The 23,410-nt window shown below is 55.7% G+C and overlaps 1 protein-coding gene across 7 annotated transcripts in view; it reads right to left on the reverse strand.

Moving 5' to 3' along the window:
• The window catches only part of ZNF185 (zinc finger protein 185 with LIM domain), a 70,166-nt gene that overhangs the window by 39,246 nt on the left and 7,510 nt on the right, over positions 1-23,410 (reverse strand). For 5 of the 7 annotated variants that reach the window (XM_074391410.1, XM_074391411.1, XM_074391412.1 and 2 more), the window contains exons 2-13: positions 16,205-16,277; positions 15,920-16,043; positions 15,544-15,609; positions 13,535-13,573; positions 13,343-13,420; positions 12,574-12,663; positions 11,672-11,761; positions 10,421-10,504; positions 10,105-10,146; positions 8,656-8,739; positions 3,534-3,620; positions 573-677 (exon numbers count right to left, since the gene is read on the reverse strand). In XM_074391410.1, coding sequence (XP_074247511.1) covers positions 573-677; positions 3,534-3,620; positions 8,656-8,739; positions 10,105-10,146; positions 10,421-10,504; positions 11,672-11,761; positions 12,574-12,663; positions 13,343-13,420; positions 13,535-13,573; positions 15,544-15,609; positions 15,920-16,043; positions 16,205-16,238 — 923 coding nt within the window. In that variant the 5' untranslated portion in view covers positions 16,239-16,277. Of the gene's footprint in view, positions 1-572; positions 678-3,533; positions 3,621-8,205; positions 8,296-8,655; positions 8,740-10,104; positions 10,147-10,420; positions 10,505-11,671; positions 11,762-12,573; positions 12,664-13,342; positions 13,421-13,534; positions 13,574-15,543; positions 15,610-15,919; positions 16,044-16,204; positions 16,395-23,410 lie in introns of those variants that run through there. The other 2 variants (XM_074391414.1, XM_074391409.1) reach the window with 2 other exon arrangements.

The raw sequence follows: 23,410 nt of genomic DNA on the forward strand, positions 1-23,410 counted from the left end.
GGTCTGACTTAGAACAATCATCCCATCTGGACTCCAACTTCCCATCCTGGATCCCTCACCCCTTGCCACCATGTCTCCCACAGTCCACAGGTCACCTTGACAATGTCTGCCACATGCTCTATGGGGGCCCGCATACTTTGGTCACTGACTCTCCCAGACTGCCAGCTCGGTGGTCTTGCTTTGCCCTAGCCATTGGCAGGGCTGCTTTACCCTGCAGTAAAAGCATAGTGAGTGTGGAAGCTTCAGGGGAATGGAAGGAACCCCGCACCGGCCAGGAGCTGAGGGTGGCCTGTCCTGGAGTTTGGTCCTGCTCTGCAACTGGCTCCCTGAGGAATCATGGCAGGGGCCTACACCCCTCCAAGCCTCATTTATTTATTCATTAATTCATTCTTTCAACAGATATTCATTAAAGACCTGCACTACCACAGACACTGGGGCACAGCGGGAAGAGGACCATTCTGGCCCCAGCTGCATCCATGGCCATTGCACCAGAGGCCATGGAAGTCCTTCAGCTGGGTGTATGTGGGCTCCATGTTCTGGGAATGAAGTGTCTGCTTCCTGTACTGACTTACCTTTCATCATCTGTGTTGGGGCCCCTGAAGGCCTCCTCGCCAGCCAAGTCCCTCTGGAGCTCTCTGGAGCAGGGAGCCTCCTTGTCTTTGTGGCCTGGGGAAGACCTACGGAGGAAAAAAAATGGAAGTCAACCACACGGCAGCCATTCACACTGAGGTGTGGGCTGCTACCTTATCTGCAAATGCCAGCTGTCTCCACAGAGCTTAAAACCTGCTACTGGGCTGGGTGCAGTGGGTCACGCTTGTAATCCCAGCATTTTGAGAGGCTGAGGCAAGAGGATCACTTGAGCCCAGGAGTTCAAGACCAGCCTGAGATACATAGCTAGACTCCATCCCTAAAAAAATATTTTTGAAAGTTAGAAGTGGCGGTGCATGCCTGTGGTCCCAGCTACTTGGGAGGTTGAGGCAGGAGGATCAGTTGAGCCTGGAAGGTTGAGCCTGGGCACACACAGCAAGATTCTGCCTGAATAAACAAAAACAAACCCTTCTGGTTGACAGAGTGGCCAGTTCTCAAAACCTCATCACTAATAGCTACTGTTTTTTGTTTTTGTTTTTATTGTTGTTTTGTTTTGTTTTGTTTTGTTTTGTTTTTTGTTTTTTGGTGTTTTTTTTTTTTTTTTTTTTTTGCTGCTATGCTGCAATTACAGGCATGAACCAGTGTGCCCAGCATAGCTACTGTTGATTGAGAGCTTGAGCCTGTTGTCATGACTTTATATGCATTAACTCTGCAAATCAACCCCAGGTTATGGGCACTGTTATCACCCATGCACATTTTTAAGATGAGCAAACAGAGGCATACAAAGCTCATGTGGTTTGCCCCAAATTTCACAGATAGTAAGAGGAGTAACTGGGAATTGAACCCAGGCTGTCTGACTTCAGAGTTCTGGACTATATTCCTTTATAGTGTAAGGCTGATCCTAACCTCCTAACTCGAGCCCCCTTCTGTTCTCCTTCAGGTCATCAGGAAACCCCATGTTGTCAAATCCGCCAGAGACGGTCTCATCATTATTTCAAACCACCGTTCAATACTGCCGACCCAGTGGGCCATGCCAGCCCTCCTCCCTTGAACCTGTCAACACCTCCTACCTACCTCCCTGGCCACAGCCGTTCCTGGTCTCCACCTTTTTCTGCTCCCCTTCACGTGCTCCACCACCTACTGAACCATCTCCTCCCCTCCCAAAGCATCAACTGCCACCCTTGAACCAAGGACCTCCACTTGTTCCCGCCTCTCCTCAGGAGGGATGGCCAGGTGGCTGCCACCTGCACACTGAGGACGGTGCCCAGCTTCCATTGGTTCGCCATGATCCCCATGTAAAGCTAGTTTATGCTCATGATTCCAGCTCTATTCTGTCTGCATATAACATGGAAATCTCTTGATCCTTGATCACTCTCAAACCTCAATCACAAACCTTCAAATACCTCCCTCCTGGAAATTTTTACTTGAATGCCTACGAATAAACTCATCAAATGAGTTCACTCGGCAAATACCAAGTCTTTCTATCACTGCTCCCTGACCCAATTAGTACAATGAGCTGTGGTACAGAAGGTGGGAGGTGGGAGTCGGGCAGGCTGGGCGGATCTGCCTGCTCTGGACCATGTGACCTTGAGCAAGTTACTTAACCATTCAGGGTCTCAGTTTCTTCATTTGTAAAATGGGCATAGTGACTGTATCTGCATCCATGTGCAATGGACGCTGTGATGCCTGGGGAAGAAACTTAGGAGAAGGAGGTGACCCAGAGGAGAGGACATTTGAGGTGGGACAGAAAAATGAACAGGGGAAAGGGCATCTCAGGCAGAGCCACCAGCCCGCACCAAGAAAAGCCCAGGGAGGGAGGAGCCTGAAGGTGGGGCCAGATACCGAGTTCAGGCTGCAGAGGATAGTGGGAGGGGTTTTGCAGGGCTTTCTGCAGGAGCTGGCGTAACTACTTCTGCTCTTTGAAACATCACCAAGGTAGATGTGGAAGGCAGTCCTGGACCAGGGGCACGGAAATAGGGATGGAAGCATCTCTAAACTAAAACGGATAGGACTTGGTGCCTTGGGGGTGGAGGTGAAGTGGGAGGAGCCAAGGGGGAGTGTAAAGGGACCTAGAGACAGCTCAGGACTCATCTTGAATGTCACTTCCTCTAGGAAGCCCTCCCCAAGCATGCCCACCCACCACACTGTTGAGAGGCCTCTGCTCAAAGCTCCCGCCACCCCAGGGATTAAGGGATGACTTCCAGTGTACACTCCCGCTTCACTCCCTGGTCTCTGGACTTCATAAGGTAGGGGTCCAGTCTCCCTGCTATGATGTCTCCTAACCTCCACCCCAGTCCCCAAACCCTGCCTTCATGTCACCTGGTTGGCTGTCCCCTGCCCCAGGGCAGGGGCTGAGCCCCTCGTGCTCCCTGCTGGTGGCCTCCTTGACCCACCTTTCCCTAGCACAGAGCCCAGTGGCATGGAGTGCTGTGGACTCCGACCCAGTGACTCCAATCGATTCCCAGTGGCTGTCTTACACAGGCAGGGCAATGACCTCAGCGGCCTTCACGAGCTCCTCAGACCCAATCCTCCTCCCACCCCCACCGAAGTCCCCAGCATGGCTTGCTGGTTCCATCTTCAGGGATTGGCAGGGTTGAGCTGTCACTTCCCAGGGACTCCTGTCACACAGCGAGGTCAGCATCTCTGGCTGACCTTACTCATGCTCATGTTAACATCTGCCTCCCCCCACCAGGCAGATGGCAATTCCAGCCGAGGGTCCTATTCACTACTGTGTCCCAGGGTTGGGCTTGCGGCCTTCCACCGACCAAGTGCTTGCTCCGTAATGATTTTCTGAGTGAAAGAATGAGATAGGGCAGAGAACCCAGGTCAACCATGCCTCCCACCAACATGTTGGCCCTGCAGTGGCACAGCCAGCCCTAGGCCTCATCATTTGCCAGCTGAGGCTGCTGCCTCCATCTCTAGAATGCGTGCAGGGAGCCCCGTACCTCATGCCTTCCAGGTCTGGGGCCACCAGGCGGAGTCCTGCCCTCGGTGTCAGGATCTGCAGGCGGACAATTTCCTCGCCTCTGGAGCTGTGGGCCAAAGGAGAGAGCCAGCGGGTTGCAGGTGAGAAGAGACCCCGCCCCCCGCCCAGGCACAGCCCCCTTTCGTTTTGCTCTTATCTCCTCCTTGGCCTTGAGCCTTGTTGCTGCTGCAGCTGAGCTCGGGCCACTGACCTGCAGGCCCCAGAGGAAGGGGCATCAAGGGCCCCTTCCCCAGTCTCCCACCTCTGCCCTGAGCCCAGCCCTGCCTCAGGCGCAGCAAAGGTCCTTCTGGGTAGAAATGAGACCTCCTGACCCCAGCCTGTGGCCCCACCAGGAGATCCAAAGTGGCCATTTGTGAGGCCAGGGTACTTCTGCATTTGTGGGCTGGTGGAGACTTAGGGGTACGAGAGGCTGAGAAAACCCCAATCTGGAATGAGGCCCAGTGGGATGGGATGTCACAGAGTCAGGGGTGAGGACAAGTGCTTAGGGGTCTGCGAGCTGGAGCCCAGGGAGGAACGACCCGGCCAGTCCACAAAGGGCCCTTGTGAGGTTTCCTCTTGCCAGCCATGCTTAGAGCCCTCCCCCAGGTGACCACAGGCCACCCTGGACACACATCCTCCAAACCTGATGCATTCTCTGGCTGCACCGCAAGGCATGACGCCCAGCAGTTTTGGCCACAGTGCTGGCCAAGCCCAGAGAGAATATACGGTTCACAGGTTTTGGGGGGTAGGCACTTCACCCCAAACCAGACCTCTTTAGGCCTGTGGAGCAAAGCCTGATCCCAAGCCACATTGCAGTCACTCCTGCCTTTGACTGTCTGTGGCTGCTTATCTCTGACCCTCCACTTCCACCGTGGCCAGGGCCTGGAGAACTCAAAGCTACCAGAGGGAAATGGGAGGGCTACCGAGGACAAGGCCTTTCCCAGCATGAAAGCCAGGAAGGGCCCTATACACAAAGACAGATGGCTTCTCCCCATCTTCTTTTATGATAATGATGATGACATCGTTGTTGAGGATGATGTCATTTATGATGACAGTATAAAACCCTTGGCTGCCCTGGATGCCACAGAGAAGCGCAACATATTTTCTCAAAGGCGTTTCTGGTTCTGTCAGGGACGAAATGGGAACAAAGTGTCACCCCAGCCTGTTCTCTCTTTCATGCCCTTGTGCCTCTGCCCAAGCTGATGTTTCTTCCTCAATGGCTTCCTCCTCCTCTGTCATCCCCCAAACTCAAATGGCACCTCTGCCAGGAGGGCTGTTAGGGGTTGAATGGTGTCCCCCAAAAAGACATACTGAAGTCTCAACTCCTGATGTTTGTGACGTGATCTCATTTGGACAGACGGTGTTTGTGGCTATAATCTAGGTAAGATGAGGCCATGCTGTAGGAGCAGGGGGGGCCCTCACCCAGTGACTGGTGTCAGACCAGGGACATTTGGACACAGACACGGAGGGACGATGGAGGTGTGAAGACGGAGGCTGAGATGGGACTGAGGCGGGTGCAAGCCAGGAGGAAGAGGAAGGTGTGGAACAGATGGTCCCCCAGAGCCTTCGGAGGGAGCGTGGCCTGCCGACACCTTGATCTCAGACTTTCAGCCTCCAGAATTGTGAGAGAATAAATGCCTGTGGTTTTAGGACACTCCGTTTCTGGTACCTTGTTACAGCAGCTCCAGTAAACTAATACAGGGGTCTCTCCTCCCCTGCAAGCTGCTACCAGTCCCACCACCACCCCAGATTCTCAACCACAGGCAGCTCTAGTCCATCTGAAGTCCGGGACCACGCTGGGAGGCTGCACACCCTTGGAAGGCACTCAAGGAACAGAGGCATCTGCTGAAGCCGGAGGCCTGAAACTGATCACAACCACCTGTGGGCATGCAAGTAACTGTGGCCTGTGCCAAGTGGTGGATGACTTGTGATTCATCCTGCCAAAGAGCAGGGAGGCTGGGGATGTGGGGGCTGGTGGAGGGGGGAACCTCGTTTTCACTGCTTTTGGCTGCATTTCCCTCAGATGCCAGCAGGTGGAGATATTGGTCTCTTCCCAGTCATAGTCCTGCTGAGCCCCTGAGGATACCAGCACCCAGGCATTGTGCTAAGTACTTCAGCTGCATTATCTCACTTAGTGTTTGGAACAGCCTTGGGAAGTAGCTACTCCTGCTCTCCCTGTTTTACCCACGGGGAAACTGATGCACGGAGAGACAGAGACTTGCTCCAGGTTACACAGTCGGTCTGATGCAAAGCCAGGGTTTTGTCCTGTGCCTGAAGCTGTGCTCCGACTCCCTGCTCCCCAGACCCACTGCCAGGCAGCATTCTGGGCACAGCCTAGGACCAGGACCCAGGAGGCCTTGCCCCGGTCAGGTGAGGCAAGCTTGGTCAGTGCTGCGGATAAAGCAGCCAGGTCTGGGGTTGTCAAGAAGGGGTGCTCGCACAGAAGCAGTTTCTCCAAGACAGGGTCCCTAGAGTGCACTCAGGTCACAAGGGGGGCAAGAGTTCTGAGGAGCTGAGAGAGACAGGGCAGGGCCAGGGGTGGGGAGAGGGCCGCCTTGATGGGGTTATGCCTGGGGACAGGGCTGTGACATTCTCCTCTTTCACTGTGCCACAAACCAGCCTTTTCTGAGGTGCCGCAGGACTCTGAGTTTGGTTGAGTTATTGCTCCGCACGGGTTGGGCTCCTCAGACACCAGGCAGATGGGAGCTGGGCCTGGGAGGACGGATGGTGGCTGCCTGGCACAGTGTAGCACCTAACAGGGTACGGTCAGAGAAGACGGCCCTCCAGGTTTGGGATCAGCCAGCAGCTTTCCTGGAAGCTGCCTGGTGGGCTCCAAACATTGAGTGACCAGAATCGGAGAGAAGAACTATCAGAAGCATCAAACTGAGCCTCCTGTTGGGAGCTTCCCCTGGACCCTGAATCTCTAGCCTGTATGTGCTATGGCAGCCTGAACAACCTTAAAAACCACCCTGCGGTGACAACCATATGATGAGTGTTAAACATCCAAAGGAAGTTTTTGGAATAAATGTCAAGGTGCCTCTTAAATCTATAATAGAATCTATAATTAGAACAATCGAATTATCCTCCGTCATCTCTCTTGTTTCCTTTTGTAGAGACAGGGTCTTGCTCTGTCGCCCAGGCTGGAGGGTAAAGGTGCAGTCACAGCTCCTGGCAGCCTGCAGCTCCTCTGTTCAGGTGGTCCTCCTGACTCCGCCTTCTGAGTAGCTGGGACTACAGGTGTGCATCAATGCTCCCAACTAATTTTTTATTTTTTTTTGTAGAGATGGGGTCTTGCTATGTTGCCTAAGCTGGTCTCAAACTCGTGACTTCATGCCATCCTCCTGCCTTGGCCTCCCAAAGTGTTGGGATTACAGGCATGAGCCACCATGCCCAACCTCCTATATTATCTTTTAAAAGACACCTGAAACCATTTGTTGCCTTTCTTCAGCAAAGAAATAAGGAGAAATGAGAAGTGTATACTGCTATGGGCTGACTTGTGCCCCTCAAAATGTATACATTGAAGTCTTAACCCCAGGACCTCAGAATGTTGCTGCATTTGGAGATGAAATCTTTAAAGAAGTGATTCAGTTAAAATACAGTTGTTAGGCTGTGCCCTACTCCAATAGGACCAATGTCCTTCTAAGAAGTGATTAGGGTCTGGGCGTGGTGGCTCATGCCTGTAATCCTAGCATTTCGGGAGGACAAGGTGGGCGGATCATGAGGTCAGGAGTTTGAGATCAGTGTGGCCAACATAGTGAAACCTCATCTCTACTAAAAATACAAAAAAGTATCTGGGTGTGGTGGTGTGCGCCTGTAATCCCAGCTACTTGGGAGGCTGAGGCAGGAGAATCTCATGAACCCGGGAAGTGGAGATTGCAGAGAGCCGAGATCACGCCATTGCACTCCAGCCCAGGCAACAGTGCGAGACTCCTTCTCAAAAAAAAAAAAAAAAAAAAATAGTTCTGAAATCTCCCTCTCCACATCTTCAAAGCTTCTTATGGATGGAAGTTCTTATGGGGAGGGTCAGGCAAGCAGAAAAGATCAAGAGAGGGACAGAGTGAAAAGGAGGAGCACTCCAGCAGTCTGCTGCCTGGGGCCACGGAGGAAGCTGGCCTCGTCCTCCTGGCTCCTGCTGCCAGCATTTCTGTCTCCCTCCCGGCACCAAGGAAGTAACCCTGAGAACAGCAGTCACCTGTCTATAAATCGCTGTGCAGCTCAAATTGGGGGATTGATACAATATTAGGACAGGCACTCTCCCTTTCCGGCTACAGGGGTCTTCCAAGGGTGCTACAGAGATGCGGCTCTCAGGAGACCAGGATTTGAGCAAAGGTCTCAATCCAGGCAGACACTTTAAACAGCAGCAACAGCAGGGCGGTGGTCTCCCTGCAGGCGTTAGCACGATTCCGCACAAAGTACAAGAAAGTATTGGTTGTCCACAGACAAGAGAGCACCATTATCTGCCCAGATTCTCAGGGATCAGAGATCAGGACAAATCGCGGCCCATCCTGGAGTGAGATTACCTGTGCTCAGCCTGTCCCTGCTCCGCCACCCCACCGTCAGACCCTCCCCAGCTGGCAGAACCAGCCAGCCAGGCCGGCGGGAAGCCGTCACACCTGCTCACTCACAAGCCAGAGTCAGCTCTCGGCACCCACCTGGGCTCCTGACTCCCAGTGGGGCTACGCATACTCGGCAGGCACTCGATCCAAATTGCCCGAGATGCTTTGGTCCTGCCTCCATCCACACTGGCAAAGAAGGTGGCTGTGAGAGGTTCTGGAGATGTCACAGCCTCCCCCTGGGCGTGCTGGAGTGTGGGGAGCAAGTCCGACAGTGGCAGGCTACTGCCATGGTGGCTGGCCCTCTCCAACCCCAAGGTTGGCTGACTGGTGCAAGGGTTAAGGTGACACACACACGTACTCAACAGACAAGAGCCAGGCACTCCGTCTCTCTGGAGGCTGGACTGTTTTGCTCCTTTCAGCCCTGGGACATTCAGCCAGATGGGCCCTCACTGACTTCTGTATCCCATCTTGTCATTGGGCACATGGGGACACTGATCTCGAAGCCCAGCAGGGAGGTCCCCTGACAGAGGTTCCTCAGGGGATTACCTGTTTGAGCTAGGAGTGGATCTTGCCAGAGCAGGTGGGCCGCGGCTCTTCTCTGAAGGCCCGTCCTCTTCCACCACCTCCACCCTTTGGGCAAGAAGAGAAATGGAGCCCGTGGTCTTCTTGGCTGCCCTGGAGCCTGCAGACCTCTTAGGACGTGCTTTCAATGGCGTCTAACTGGCCCAACCCTTCAGGATCAGGGCCAAGAGGTGGCCCAGGAGGTGGGCTCAGCAACTCCAGCTCAAGATAAGGACAGCATACTGGGTTGAATAGTGTCCCCCCAAAATTCATGTCCCCAAGAACCTGTGACTGTAACCTTATTTGGAAATAGGGTCTTTGCAGGTGTAATCAGGTAAGATGAGGTCATACTGGAGTAGGAGGGTCCTAAATCCAATGACTGCTGTCCTTCTAAGAAGAGGGAAATCTGGACACAGAGAAAAGAAGGGCATTTAAAGACAGAGGCGCAGACTGGAGTCATGCAGGTACAAGCCGAGGAACGCCAAGGATCGCCAGGAGAGTGGCCTGGGACGGTGTCTCCCTCAGAACCTCCAGAATGAGCCCAGCCTGCTAACACCTTGATCTAGACTTCTGGTCTCCAGAACTAGGAGAGAATCCCTTTGTGTTGTTGGAAGCCACTCAGTTTGTGGTACTGTGTTACAGAAACCACAGGAACCAAATGGGGTCAGCAAGATCCCCACCCGCCATTCTCTGTCACTTCCTTTGTGCTGCCACCAGCCCTACTCACTGTACTCCTGCCAAACTTCTGTCTTCCAGTGCAGCAGCTGGTCCCACCCTGGGCCTGTGCACCGCGGGGCCCTCTGCCTGGGCAGTGGGTATGCTGGCTTCTCCTGGGCGTTCAGTCCCCAGCTGGCCACCTCAGCACGGAGAGAGGCCTTTCCCGTCCACTCAGCTGGAATTCCCTCAAATTCAACTTTCCAGAAGTTTCTTTCCTGCTTTCCCCCGAATATTTTCCTCCTCCAGAAGGCAGTCTGTCTCAACTAATGGTGACACCCCTCCCTCACTCAGCTGGAATGTCCTGACTTTCTGATCATTCCCTGGTAAGCCTTGTTCACCGTTTAGGGCCCATCTCCAATGTCACAGTCACCTCCCAGGGGAAGTTCTCCTGATGGCCCAGATTTTGATCCTGGATGAGAGCAGAAGGCAAGGCAAGAGGCAAGCAACAGGGGCAGGGGAACAACTCCCGGAGGGCCTTGGAAATGCTGCATCTTGGGTCAAGGGTCCAGCCCCATTAGCCATATGCTGCCACAGCCACGCAGGTGCTTGCCTGGCCTCCAGACAGAAGCCACCAGCCCCTCACAACTCCCCTTGCTCAGAGACAGTAGTGCCCCCACCCACATCCCCTCTACACAGCTCCTACACTACACCTCTGTGGACGGCAGGCCTTCCTGTGGCCAGTAACAGGCTTTTAGGATGTCCCTTGATGACACTTACCTCTTCGCAATAAACGGAGCCTGTGTCTCCTGTGTAGGAGTGCTGGAAAGGAAGCAGAAAGGCAATGTGTTGGGCACAGCCCGAGGGCAGGCGACATCATGACTGCTCTACCACAGAAGGTCCTGGGCCCTTTCCCACTCCCGTCACCTCACCTTCCCTGATGGTAGCTGCCAGACCTTTCCATTTTCTAGAAAGTGCATCTGAGAATCCGAGAAGGCTTAGCTAGGAATGCCCTTGGGGGTGACCTCTCCACCCACCCTTTCATCAGGCAGAGAAGACTGAGCCCTGAGCGCGAAGCCGGCTGACGGCAACTCACCCTGTGCTCTTCTTGGCCGCGGACAGCACGTACGAGCGCTCCCGGGGAGCTGTCCTCCTCACAACACTGCTCACAGCCTGTGACCTGGGGTGACACGGTGGGGAGAGAGCATCTGATGGGTTCCAAGCTGGACATGCACTGCCAGCCTAGCCTGGGATGGACTTGGGATGACTCAGGGCCACCCCAGGGAGGTGAGGGTTCAGAGAAGCCAGATTTGTACCTGCTCCAAGAACCATTCAAAGGAAATGTAGAAACTGAAGGAAGGGCAGCCCACGTTTATTGAGTGTGTGGCGTGTGCCCGGCCCTACCCCTGATGCCAACTTCCTCACATTGGCTTATTGCTCTTCTCGGTCCAGGAAAGTAGGCGCTAGTACCCTCTGTGATTTACAGATGAAGCAGCTGAGGCCGAGAAGCTTTCATTACTTGTCCAAGAGCACTCACCTAGCAGGTGGTGGAGCCGGCATTCAACGCTAGGCGGCTCCTAGCTTCTGGCTCTTTTCCTTGCTCCGCCCAGGCCTGGGGGGCCCTGCCACTGTGAACTAGCCCCTGAAGATTGCCAATCTGCCAGGGCCTTTGGCAGTAGGACTTTGCTGTGCTTCCTGAGCCACAGATCTGGAACTGGGGACAGGCTGAGCCCAGGGAGGGAAGGTGCTCAGCAAAGCCTTCCTGTCAGTTCACCAGCACTGAGAGGTGTGAGGTCAGTGCCCATGGACAGAGCGCTGAGGAGGGGCAAGGGCTGACAGATGAGCCTTTCACCCATTCAGGTCCATGGAGCTTTGCTGGCCTGCGTGGATGAGGCTGGTTTGGCGCAGAGACTGCGGTAGAATGTCACTGCTGTCCATGCCTAGACCTACGTTTGGGATCCAGGGGGCATTTGGAACCGTGGCATCAACCCATTCTCCTAAGGCATGCAGATCATGCAGGTAGAACGCGCTGTGCAGGCAGTTTCTCCCTGGATGTTTTTGTCCAACTGTCTCAGGGCCCTTTCTAACAAACTGAGGCTTTTACCTGGACCCCCATTACCTCGGGTCCACACCACGGAAGGCTCTCAAGGGCCCCTCAGCTGGCCCAACACCAAGTGGGTGGCTCTGGTACTCAGAGAATGACACCTATTCATGCCGCGTGTGCTACCGCGGATGGCCGATGTGTTGTGCATTTTGTCGCCCCAAGCACTATAGTTCATGCCAGCAGTCTTCAAAGACTCACGCTCCTGCCCTGCCCCCAGATGCCCAAAAGGCACCATTCCATTACCTCCGTTTCGGTTCATCTGACGAGAAAGGCACCTCCTCCTCCTCCTCGGTGTCCCCTGAGGTAGAGCTGCGCCTGACATTGTAGGGTGCCCTAAGAGAGGGGAGAGTTGCCTTCCCATCATAGGCTGTCGCCCTCAGCAGCTGGGCTCCCCGGTTTTCAACAGTGATACGGCACGTCGGTATCTTTGGACCTTAGCTCATGCCACTGTTCCTCCTGAGAGCAAGCTCTCCCCTCCTTCCCTGTTCGAGCCTCCCCTGCTTCCCCAGAAAGGTTTCCCAGCTGCTCCCCATCCCTGGATGACGGAAGCAAGGGACAAACAACAGCAAGATGTGGTCCCCTGGGAACTGGAGGCACAATTCACGTGTCTGTCCAGAGAGTCCCCTCTCTGAGCATGCAATGTGGGTGGTGTGCTTTGAAAGGGACCCCAAGGGGCGCACTAAGGGGAACCTCAAAGGTTTCTATCCAAGAGTCAACTCAAATTTAGGCACATGATGCTCAGGCGGCAATAGCATCCTGAGGATCCCCAGGCCCACAGCCCAGCCAGGCAGAGCATCTGAGGCTCGGCGGAGGGCAGGGCCATGGCCAGGAAGCACGGCCGGGCAGTAGCAGCCCTGTGACCCATGACCCTTTCCCCAGACGCGTGGGGACCCTCCTGCAAGCTTCCTGCAGTCGCTGCCCTGCCTCAGATCAGACGCGCAATGTGAATGGCCATCCAGTTTTCTGGGGCTTGTTACCCTCTGGTGGGCTCCAGGCCACAGCTGCAACTGGCAGGGAGTGTCAGGCAGGTGGGACTTCCTGGGCTGCACTCGGAGGCAGGTAAGCCAGCCGCCTTCAGCGGACCCAGAGTTTGGACTGGTTCCTTGCAGGAGGGAACCACACTGAGCCTGGTGTTGCATACTCACAGCTTCTTGTAATCCTCAGTGGTCATCTTGTAGCCAGAGGAGGAAGGGCGGGGAGGACCGGTGTTAGGTGTTCTCACCAGAGTGGCAGCACTAGAGAGCAGAAGGTTCCATGTGTTGACCTGCAGGCTCCCTCTTGCCCCCAGATTTGGCCACACGGCCCAGTGGACATGTGACACGTGGACCACGAGCTGCCTGAGGGCCTTTTCTCTTTGCTTTTGGCCCTGGCAGACACCCAGAACTTCGCCACTCAGAGCAGGGCAGCCCCGGCTGCCACAGGCAAACCCCAGCGAGCTTCAGGGAACAGCCCAGCGGGTTGCTGCCTGTGTCTTTGCTTCCTGTCTCCTGGTCTCCTTGGACTTTCCAGCGTGATGGAGCCCCAGGTGACACCTGATGCCAAGGTGCTCGAATGGCATGCCACATTTGCCTGCTCAATGCCATCAGCAAGCCAAATCAAGGGTGCCCACTGCCAGGCCACGGCGACTCTACACCCAGCTCCTCCCAAACTCCTGCACCTCTCTGTCCCAGTAGCCAGGCCTAGTCAGGACTGACCCCAGGACAAGGACACTGTCAGTGGCCCAGGAACTCCCAGAGACCCACTCCAACTCATCTCCTCTGTCCTCCCTGCCCTGCTCTCCAGCATCCTGTGCTACAGAAGATGAGTGCTGGCACCTCCAAGGCCCCATACCCCTGACAGGCAGAGCGCTCTCTCTGCCACGAGCCCAGGCCAGGCCCTCACACCTCCCCACTGGCTGACACCCCATGGACGTACCTTTTCGTAGTCCCATTGGCCTTGGGGAACTGCTGCTGAGGCTGGGAAGAGCTGTCTATAGGCCTGGTGAACACTCCCCTAAAAGAGAGCACAGAAGATGCTGCTGAGCTCCCTGGAGAGGCTGGAGGGTAAGAAGTCAGGGGTTGGTGCGAGGGGACACAGGAAAGCTGGCAGGGTCCTGTGGTCGCTTACCGGATGATGTAGCCAGTGGGAGCCCTGGTGCTCGGAGGCCTGCGGAAGGGAAGGAGGGGTGGAGTGAAGCGAGGCTTGCTGGAGGGCTCAGCTCAGTCTACTTTATTTATGCTGCCCTTACCTACAGCAAATAAGGTTGGCTGGCAAGTGTGCCAGCTGTTCCGGTGCAGCAGAAATGAGGGGGTGCCAACCCTCTGTGCCCCTAGCCAGGTGCCCGATCTGCTCTGCCTATTTCCCTCATGGTCCCCCAGGAAAAGTGCCCAGGGTGACTCCTCATGGCAGGTGTCAAGGAAAGCAGTTCACGGCCTCTCCAAAGTCCAGCTTCTCCCTGGCCGGCCGGGCCCCAGTGCTGCGCCGAGGGAGTGCTCCTCTCAGCTGACAGCCTCCCATCCTCTGCGCTCCGGGCACAGCCAGCGCAGGCTACAGGCTCCCGGGTCAGAGCCCGAGGCTTCCCCTCAACCCGGGGCCTGCCCTCATCTCCCCGCTGACAGCCTCCACCAGGAAGCTGCGTGAGGGCTTGAGGGGAAGGGGCCAGGCAGCTGCCAGCCAAAGCCAGTTGTCCCCTTTCCTGTCCCTCAGGCCCTCTTTGCTCCGCCTCCTACCATGCCCACATCCCAAGTCTTGGTGGAAGTTTGATACGAGAGGGCATGGCCAGGTCTTACTCAGTGGCTGGGAAATGTTAGGCTCTGGGGCAGCAACTGACGGGGCTCAGAGAACTCCACGGACTGGGGGTGGGATGGGGGCGCAGCCAAGGTGAGCAGGCTGGGAGCTAACAGACAGGGTGGTTGGCCTGGAAGTTCTGGGCTCAGGAGTGAAGGGTCCCTGCGGAGTCCTCCTCAGGGTTGGGGGAGGAGTCAAGGGGTCAGGATAGACCCTTCTGTCCAGCAGTTGAGGGGATTTCGGCTGGAGCATTGGGGTTTGGGTCAGGGGCAATGCAGAGCCCCAGCATAGTCTCCTTCCTAACAGGGGACATAGTCTCCTTCCTCAACCCCACAGTCTCCTTCCTTAACAGGGGACAGCCTCCCAGAGGTAGCCATGTTGCAGCCACACTTGGGGGTTCTCTCTTTCGTATTGGGCTGTTTAGTGGGGTCCTCCCTGAGTCCCCTGCTGGGATGTCAGTTTCCTGAAGACAGGGCCTTTGTCTTGACCACTACTGCATCCTCTGTGCTCAGCAGGGGACCTGGCAGGTAGTGGGCGAGGAGTCATTGAGGGGTGACAGAGAGACTAGTTACTAAGGGCAGCCCCAAGGGCTGGCTGTAAGCTTGAGACCCTCCCTTCCAGATGCCGATGCCACTGCCTCTACTACCCCTGAGAAGCCACCTGCCGGCTGTTTGGATCAAGGAGTGAACCTGGATTTCAGTTCCCTTTCTGTGAGGAGCAGTTCCTCCAGATGCCAGCAGGGTGTGCACACGCTTCAGGATCCCCCTGGACACTGTTAATGGAAAAGTCCCCAGAAGAGAGATAAGCCAATTCTCCTTGGTCGACTGCCAAAATATGTCACGGTCAACTTGGTAGACAGTCAGAGCAAACTCGTGCCTTTCTCCCAGCATGCCGAGTCCCAAGTACACTCAAGCAGTCGGTGCAACCTGCAGGAGTGAGTCACTGTGACTCCGGAAGCTGCCCAAAGCATCTCAGACACGGTCTCACTGCCTGCAGAGATGGCTGGGAGGTCAAAATAATAGTCTTCTTAAAGACAATTGCAATCCTAGTTGACAGCGGGAGCCGTGGAGGTGCAGCAGGGGAGTCGGCTGTCCCACAGCCACACAGCAAGGCTAAGGGCCTGGACTGAGTGACTTGTACACTCCCCTTCCCAAAAGGAAAGTGCAGTGGAAAAGCCCCTCCTTCCTGTGGATTTCAAATGATTCACTGCAGACCCTTCGTGCCCCTCTTGGCTGGTGCTGCATCCCTGTCCCCTGCGAACTGCCCGCCCCTCCCAGTTGAGGTCCGGCCCCAAGCTGCAGGAGAGTCCCTGGGGCTGACCGACCAGCCACCTGGGCAGCACCTCTTACCTGGACTTTGGAACCTCCCCAGCGGATGAGAAGGATGTGGCACGACTCCGGCCTGACGGCAGCTCTCTGGGGGAAAGAGGTGTCCTGAAAGAGGCCCCCAGCTTCCCTGCTGCCTGCCATTCAGTGGCTTCCATCCTCGAGGCTGCCCGGCAAGTCCTGCCATTTCTGCCTCACATTTTCCTTCCCCAGCACCCAGGGGCTCTCCCACCCTGTGACATCTGTGACATTGCTGGATAGGCTTTCCCATGCTCTGCCCTCTATAGGGCCCGGCAGAGCTCTGAAAGGTGGAAGCCTCTCCACATCCCCAGGGAGGGTCGGGCCCCCCGCACAGCATGCCCCCCTGTTGCTGCGCTCCCTCCTGGCCTCCTTGCCTTACATGGTGCAGCCCTCCGATTCGTCCTGCTTGGTGATCCAGCTCTTGTCCCCCTTCAGCGTGGTTCGCACTTTCATTTGCTTGAGGACATTATTGCGCTCCTCCTCGCCAGGTGGCAGAGGCTTCCCTGCAGTGGGCAAAGCCAACCACCTCAGAAGAGGAGCCCAGCCCCAGGACCCTCCGCCTCCTTTCCCTTTGCTGCTGGGACAGTGCTTGTGGCCTGTAGGGGCAGGCTTGGAAGAAAACAGCCCCAAGCAGAGCCCAGGACAACAGGGAGCCCAGCCTCACCTTTGGTGCTGCCACCGAGAGCTGAGATACTCATGGTGATCGCTCCGTAGGTCTCCTCGGTTATTCAGCAGGGCTGTTGTGGGCAGAGGCAAGCAAATGCTGTCACTTCATGCATTTCTAGTGTCTTGCAGGTGAGCATGTGTGTTCTGGTGCATTCAGATCATCCAGACTGCCCTCTGGGCATCGGGGCTGGCAAGAGTTGGTGGAGTGCTAAGTGTGGGCAGAAGCCAGGGGCGAGCAATACCGTACCTGCTGCCCAGCAGCACACCCATCTGCCTGCCCAGGGCTGCTCACCTAAAGAATGTGGAGCTCAGGGGCTGCCAGGGACTGTCTGCTCAAAGCGATCTCTGGTAACGGGAGAACATGAGCTCCTACAGCGCTAATGGCCTGGCTCAGGCTGGGGAGTGTGGGGGAGGAAGCTGGCACTGGTGAACTCAGAGGGTAGGACAGTGCACCCAGAGCCCAACACCTTCAGGACAGGCATATGGCCTGTGAGGAGGGACGGGCTGGGGGACCAGCTGCTTTGGTGTTGGATCTTGATTCTCGCCCCTTAGGAGCTTTCCAACCGACCATGGGTAGGTCAGCTAACCTCTCTGAGCTGCCTCAGTTTCGCCATTTGCAAAATGATAGCTTTTTAAAAAAAATCTACCTTTTAGGGCCACTGTGAGGATAGAATGCGCCGATGTTCCTCTAAGTACCGGCACCACCTGAACAGGAGTCAAGTGGCAGTAGTTCTCAAGTCATCAGCTAGGAGACGGGTGGTGGGCGGACCTCAGCCACAGCTAGAATGGTCTGGGCTGTGCAGCCGTTTGCTTCGGGGGTTGGCTCCACCTTCAGTGCGGGAGGCCCACGGCCCCGCTGCCAAATCCTAGTGGCCCTCAGGGACCAGGTGAGTGTGGCAATGTGGTAAGGGCTTCCTTTCACCCCTGGGTCACACGTGCCTCACGATCTGCTTCCTCTTCCTCTGCGTCTTCTTGCCCTGCTCTGCCCCCTGAGCCTGATGCTGGTCATACTGCCCAGAGGGTGCCACACTGCCTGCAGCCCCTCTGCCCTTGAGCCTAGTGCTGCCCTCCCGTGCCCATGAGGGGTGCGCTGTGGTCGTCTTGAAGGCCTTTGCCTAGAGGAGCAGCCGAAGTGATGAAGCTGGCTCTTCAGGCTGCGAGTGACCCAGAGCTGCTGGGAGCCCTGAGTAGCCACAGTCAACCCCTTGGGCCTTAAGAGAAGGGCTGGGGGCTCAGGTTTGTGGACGTGACAGGAAGCAGGGCCCTGGCAGTGCTGGCATACTTGCAAAGTAGAAGAGCCTTTCTCTCCAGGGCTGTTCGTCTCCTGGGCCCCTCCAGGGCTAGGATCTGAGCAGCTCAGCACTGCTGCCAGCTGGCAGGGCCTGGCCACGTTTCTGTGGAGGTCAGGGGCACACTCAAATGGACAGGGCAGGGGGATGAGAGCAAACCAAATTCGCCACGTCAGCAAGAGCTGGCTCTCCCATAAACTGCAGTGAACGAGCAGCCCAGGCAGCCCGAGCCTGCTGTGTGCCAGGAATGGCACCTCATCACTGCGAACAGGAGTCCCACGTGCCCAGCCCTGCACCAAGGCTGCCACGTTAGAGTTCTTTTGAGAGGAGCTCATTCCACAGGTGATCCTAGGGCCACACAGGCCCAACTGTCCCCACCCCAGCGACCTGTGGAGTGGCCCCATAGGCGGGGCACATGGGAGGAGTCTCTGGCTACAGACCTTGGGAGAGATCCTCATTTCCTCTGGGCTCAGCTTTTCACCTGCAGGAGGAGGATCTCCTAGTCCTTAGTTTTTAGGTTCCTTCTAACCTTGGACCTTAGAAAGGAGTGACCGGTCACCTCAAAGATATACTCCTTTCTAAGGCCTCAAGGACTGCAGCCACAGGCTTCCACATATGAATGTGGCAAGCAGGTGACAGTCATCCAATTTTGGGAGTGGACTCCATCCCAGGCCCAGTCCTAGATGCGGGGACTCATCAGTTTCCCCTTGTCAAACCTGATGGCCATATTACCTCGAAGTTTCCCAATAAATCAGAACCAAATAAGCCACTTCCGAAGTCAAGACAGACACTTTTGCCCATGCGTAATGACAGAGGCAGAGGGGCCCATGGCAAAGGAGGGCAGGGCTGGGTGGAAACGCCACCAGTCCCCTGCAGAGGGCACCATGCTGCCTTCGGTCCCTTCTTTATAGCTGAGACTCCAGTGAGAAGACTTGGGGTTTACTGCCAGACAAAGACCAGGGCTGTGTATCTGCATGGGCTCCTTTCCCTCATGCCTGGCTGTGTCTCACAAGTGAATTTTCTTTTTTGATGAGACAATAAGTATGAAATGGTCAGAAAAATCTCTGCCAAAGTAGAGTCTTTCCAAACGATGAAGTGTCAGGCACTTCTCTGAGACAAGGAAGCTTTAAAGTGATGAGTGTCAGTCAGAGGGATGGGATGGGGTGGGGTTGGATGGGGTGGAGTGAGGTGGGATGGGATGGGGTGAGATGAGATGGGATGAGATGGGATGGGGTGGGATGGGATGGGATGGGGTGGGGTGAGATGAGATGTGATGGGATGGGGTGGGTTGGGATGGGATCGGTGGGGTAGAGTGGGATGGGATGGAATGATGTAGACTGGGGTGGGGTGGGATGGGACGGGGTGGGCTGGGAAAATAGGGTTAGAATCTATGTCCCAGCTGGAGAGCTGGCTTCTCCCTCCACTTTGCCCACGTCTAGGCAACAATCCCTTGTGACCTTCTCCTTGGTCCCTGGCCTGCTGCCTTTATCTGCACCTCCTCCAGGCAACACTCATTGGTCTCTAATTCAGCCTTCAATTCTCACTCAGCACCTGATGGTTCACCATTGTTTCTAAGACTGGGAGCAAAGTCCCCAGTCCCCTGAGCCAGCTTCTTTCCTCGCAATACCGACACTGTGCTCCAAGCAGACCATGTGCCTTGGAGTCTCTGGAAGGTAGCCCTGCCAAGGGAAGGCCTATGCCTTGGCTTATGCTGGCCCACGCACCTGAAATGCCATCTCAACTCCCACCGAGCTAGGCCCTGCTTCTCCCTCAGGGCCCAACACATCCAGGCCAGTCCTGCTCCTACTGGGCACTCCCTTCCCCTAACTCCCATAGCCAGGCACAGACCTGCAGACCCAAGTCTTCCCAGACAAGCCCTGCTCCTCCCCTATCCTCAGCAAGGATCAGGCCCAGCACCCCGTGACAGCCCAGCACACCCCACTGGGAGTGACTGCCTGAACCCACCTACCCCTCCTCGGACCCAGGTCTCCTCCCAGACCCACTGCCCCCTCCCCTTGTCTGGCCCTTCATGGAGAGCAGGACAGAGTGACCCTCCACTCAGTGACAGCCACGAAGACCCTTGCTACAGTTGGAAGCAGCCTTGGAGAATGGAAGGTGGACCCCTCCAGAGGGGACTTCCTGGTGGCTCTTGTGGGAAGGAAAATCTTTTGACAGGACGAGTCTCTGTACGTATCAAAAGGCTTAAGGGCAGGCCCACTGGTCCAGGAGTTCCCCTCGCAGCCAACTAGCTGGAGGAAGAAATTGCATGATTACAACAAAGATGTATAGGAGACGGGCGTCGTGACAGTCTGGAGTATCACGGTGAAAATGTGGCGATCATCTAAATGCCCAACAATCATATTTAAACGTATTACAGTGTATCCATTCAAGCAAATGCTATGCCCCTATTACAAATCATACTGAGACATGTAGTATTGAACATGCTTTGTAAACTTGTACTGTGTACAGTTTCTATACATCACTGAGTGAACAGCAGCCTGTAAAGCAGTATGTGTATGATGGTGTCACCTAAGTAAAAACATATTTACATAAAAATGCACAAGGAAACACATCTGAAAAGATAAACAGCAAAATATTTTGCTCTTCTGTGTATTTCTAATTTTCCTGTCATGAACGTGTATCGTCTGTGTGCTAAACATGAGGCCAACAGTGGTTTACCCAAATGAAGTGGGAGTGAGGTCTGCTTGGGCAGCCAAGGATTGGTCTCCAGAGTTGATGCCAGAGCCAGGCACTGTGGCTCATGCCTGTAATCCCAGCATTTTGGGAGGCCAAGGTGGGTGGATCACCTGAGGTCAGGAGTTTGAGACCAGCCTGGCCAACATGGGGAAACCCAATCTCTACTAAAAATACAAAAATTAGCCAGACTTGGTGTCAGGTGCCTGTAATTCCAGCTACTCCGGAGGCTGAGGTAGAAGAATTGCTTGAACCTGGAAGGCGGAGGTTGTAGTGAGCCAAGATTGCACCACTGCACTCCATCCAGCCTGGGCAACAGAGTGAGACTTCGTCTCAAAAAAAAAAAAAAAAAAAAAAAAAAAAAAAAAAAAAAGAGTTGATGCCCGGCAGGCAGTGCCCAGGAAGGACGGGAAAGCGAGGAGAGTGAATGGATGCAGGGACTGGATGCCCTTCCCAGGGCTGCACCCAGGTCCTAGCAGTGCAGCCGGAAGACGTGGTCACTGGGACGGTGGCCTGGGCTCTGCTATGCAATGAGAAGCATGCCTTCCTCTGGGAAGCAATCACAACACTGGCTGCCCTCGCTGGAGCGTGGCCCAGGTGCCAGGTGGGTGCCCCGTATGCACACTCCCAGGATCAGGTCCCTGAAGGCCAGCAGCACTGCATGCAGCTCGGGCACAAGAACGGTGTCAATGTCCCTGCCTTACCTCAGCAGAGTCAGCCAGGAGTGGGTCCATGGCAGCCCTAGCCACACTCCCAGGGTTCTGAGCCCCAGGAACGAGGCCCCGGCAGCCCAGGCACACCCACCATCAGTTGCCTCTATGGCTTCCTCCAAACCGATGGGCCCCAGCAGACATACTCCCCCACTGGAGGGAGGAGACACTTCAGACTAGAGCCGCCTACCCCATGCCTACCTGTGCTGCTCGGCCTGCTGCAGCCACAGAAGCCTGCCACACGTGACTCCAGGACCACACGGAGCAGCCTAACCATCCCCACTGCCCTACACTCTCCGTCCGAGTTCAATGTGCCAAGCTCTCTCATGCCTCGTGCCTGAGATCCAAGATTTGGAAAAAGTTCCTGAAGAAAAAGAAACTGCTGTAACTCGAGTCCCTGCACCTTCCCATTCACCCTGCCAAGAAGATGGAGAGCAAATGTCCCTTCCTTAGCCATCTTTGAAAGTCCATTAGCCCTGACATCCAGAGAGGCCACGCAGCCCGAAAGCAAACACTGTCCCGTGGGCTGTGGCCCGTGCTTACATCTCTGCTCCTCTTCCCTGAGTGGCCTCACATGGCTGTGACATCCCACTCTAGAACATGTGCCTCTCTGGATTTCTCAGACCACGGCACGAGCATCTCGATGGCCTGTGTGAGCACGGTTCTGGTCAGGACAGCTACTCTAGGCCTTTTCAGTGCCATGGCCCTCATTTCTCCCTTGATTGGGAGAAGACTTCTGGTTTTTCGGGACTCTCCATATCATTCTGCTTAGGCCTGGCCTGGGCCACCACAGGCATGGCTGGCTTATCTGACACCTTCTGCTTGAACTGTCCCTCATGGTGCACCCCCGAAGCCCCACTAGATGTGGCCGCGCCTCACAGTACCCATCTCTGTGCTGCCTCTGAGCAAAGCCCTGTACTCAGACAACACTGGCCTGTCCCAGGGCTCTTGCACAGGCCCAGCCACCTCAGACACCAGGCAGGAGCCCCGGCCCACCCTTCATCCCTTTCTTTCTCCTTCTTCCTGTCTCGGGTCAACCGAGCTGAGAGATGGCAATCAGGGGAAGTGTCCCTGGCAGGGCTGGGTGGGGGAGACGGGGATCGGCCCTGCCTGAATTCAGATGGCCGCCAAATTCCCATGGGCATGTTCCTGCTCCACCTCCTCCCTGCCACTGTCTGCCTCGAGAGAAGGGGCCCCTGGACCTGATTGGATGGATAGGAGCGAGGAGCCAATGAAGTGGCAGCACGGAGCCTGTTATCCGGACCACAGCAAGCCTGGTGTCATCAGCCAGTGGAGTGAGAGGGGAGCTGACGCAGGGGGCTGATGCCTGCAGATTCCCCTGGCTGAAGGAGCGGGGGCGGCAGCAGGCAATGACGCAGGTGCTGGAGTGGGAGGAGATGGACGCAGACGGGAGCAGGAGAAGAGGCTCCCTGTCACACCACAGGATGTGCTCAGCCTCCAAGATGAGAGGACTAACTCAGAGAAAGTTTTGTAGAAGTTCCCCACCGCCTGACTCCCCAAGCGCGGCACCTCCCAGAGAAGCTGGCTCGCAGGGGATTAGGATGGCTCCCAAATTGTGCAGAAGGGAAGCAGGATGCCAGGCAAGGGCCTCCTAAGCAAACTGGGAGGGCAAAGGAGCGAAACACCTTCAGCCTTGCCATCCCGGAGCACTGAATATTGCTGCACATGAATAAGATGTTAGGGCTCATCTCAGTGCGTGTGTGCCGGCCACTGGCCACCATGCACAGGCAGGAGCGGCTGTGCCACAGGCAGAGGTGCAAGCGGAAGAGCTTCTTTCCCAAAGGTGAATCGGGATGCTTTGCACCCAGCAGCTGAGCAGACGCCCAGCTTTGCCTCCCCACATGTGCCAACCTCAGCTCGGATCTGTGTGGTCCCTTCCGTGGGGTTAGGCGTCAACATGGGGAAACAGCTGTTCAGGGCAAGAAGGGGGGCCCAGCCCAAATATGGATGTGGCAAGTCCAAGTAGATGAAGCCATCAAGACTTGGGCTGCCCGCTGCAGAGGCCGATTGCTATGTTTTAGGAAATCTCGGATTGTTTCAAGAAAGCTCTGTCTGCAAGCACCTTCATGTGGCTGTGGGACAAGGAGCTTTAATGGAGGTAGAGACCCAGAATAGAGCTGGGCACCAGCACCTAGGTCTGCCCCCATCACTTCCGCAGAAACATAAGCACTCCCATCTGTCATGAGGGAAGTAGTGAGGGGATAAGGCCCTTGTCTTCCAAGAACTTGTTCCTAGAGATGATGGGTGGACCCAGATGGTGCTGATCCCTCCGCTCGGATGCCTGCCGGGCCATTGCCTGCTGGGGCCCTCGGAGAAGATGGCCGGTCTGTGGGAAGGAGACTCATCCCAGGTTGCCACCCTGAGCAAATCCTTTGTCCCTTCAGGGTGCCTTGGTTCTGCACCACTCAATAAGGGTGGCAATGACCAAACCACAGAAAACACACGTGCAAGGGTGACCCCAGCTATTACACCTGTCCCCTCAGTCCTCCT

Source organism: Saimiri boliviensis, chromosome X (assembly GCF_048565385.1).
Source record: "Saimiri boliviensis isolate mSaiBol1 chromosome X, mSaiBol1.pri, whole genome shotgun sequence".
NCBI lineage: Eukaryota > Metazoa > Chordata > Mammalia > Primates > Cebidae > Saimiri > Saimiri boliviensis.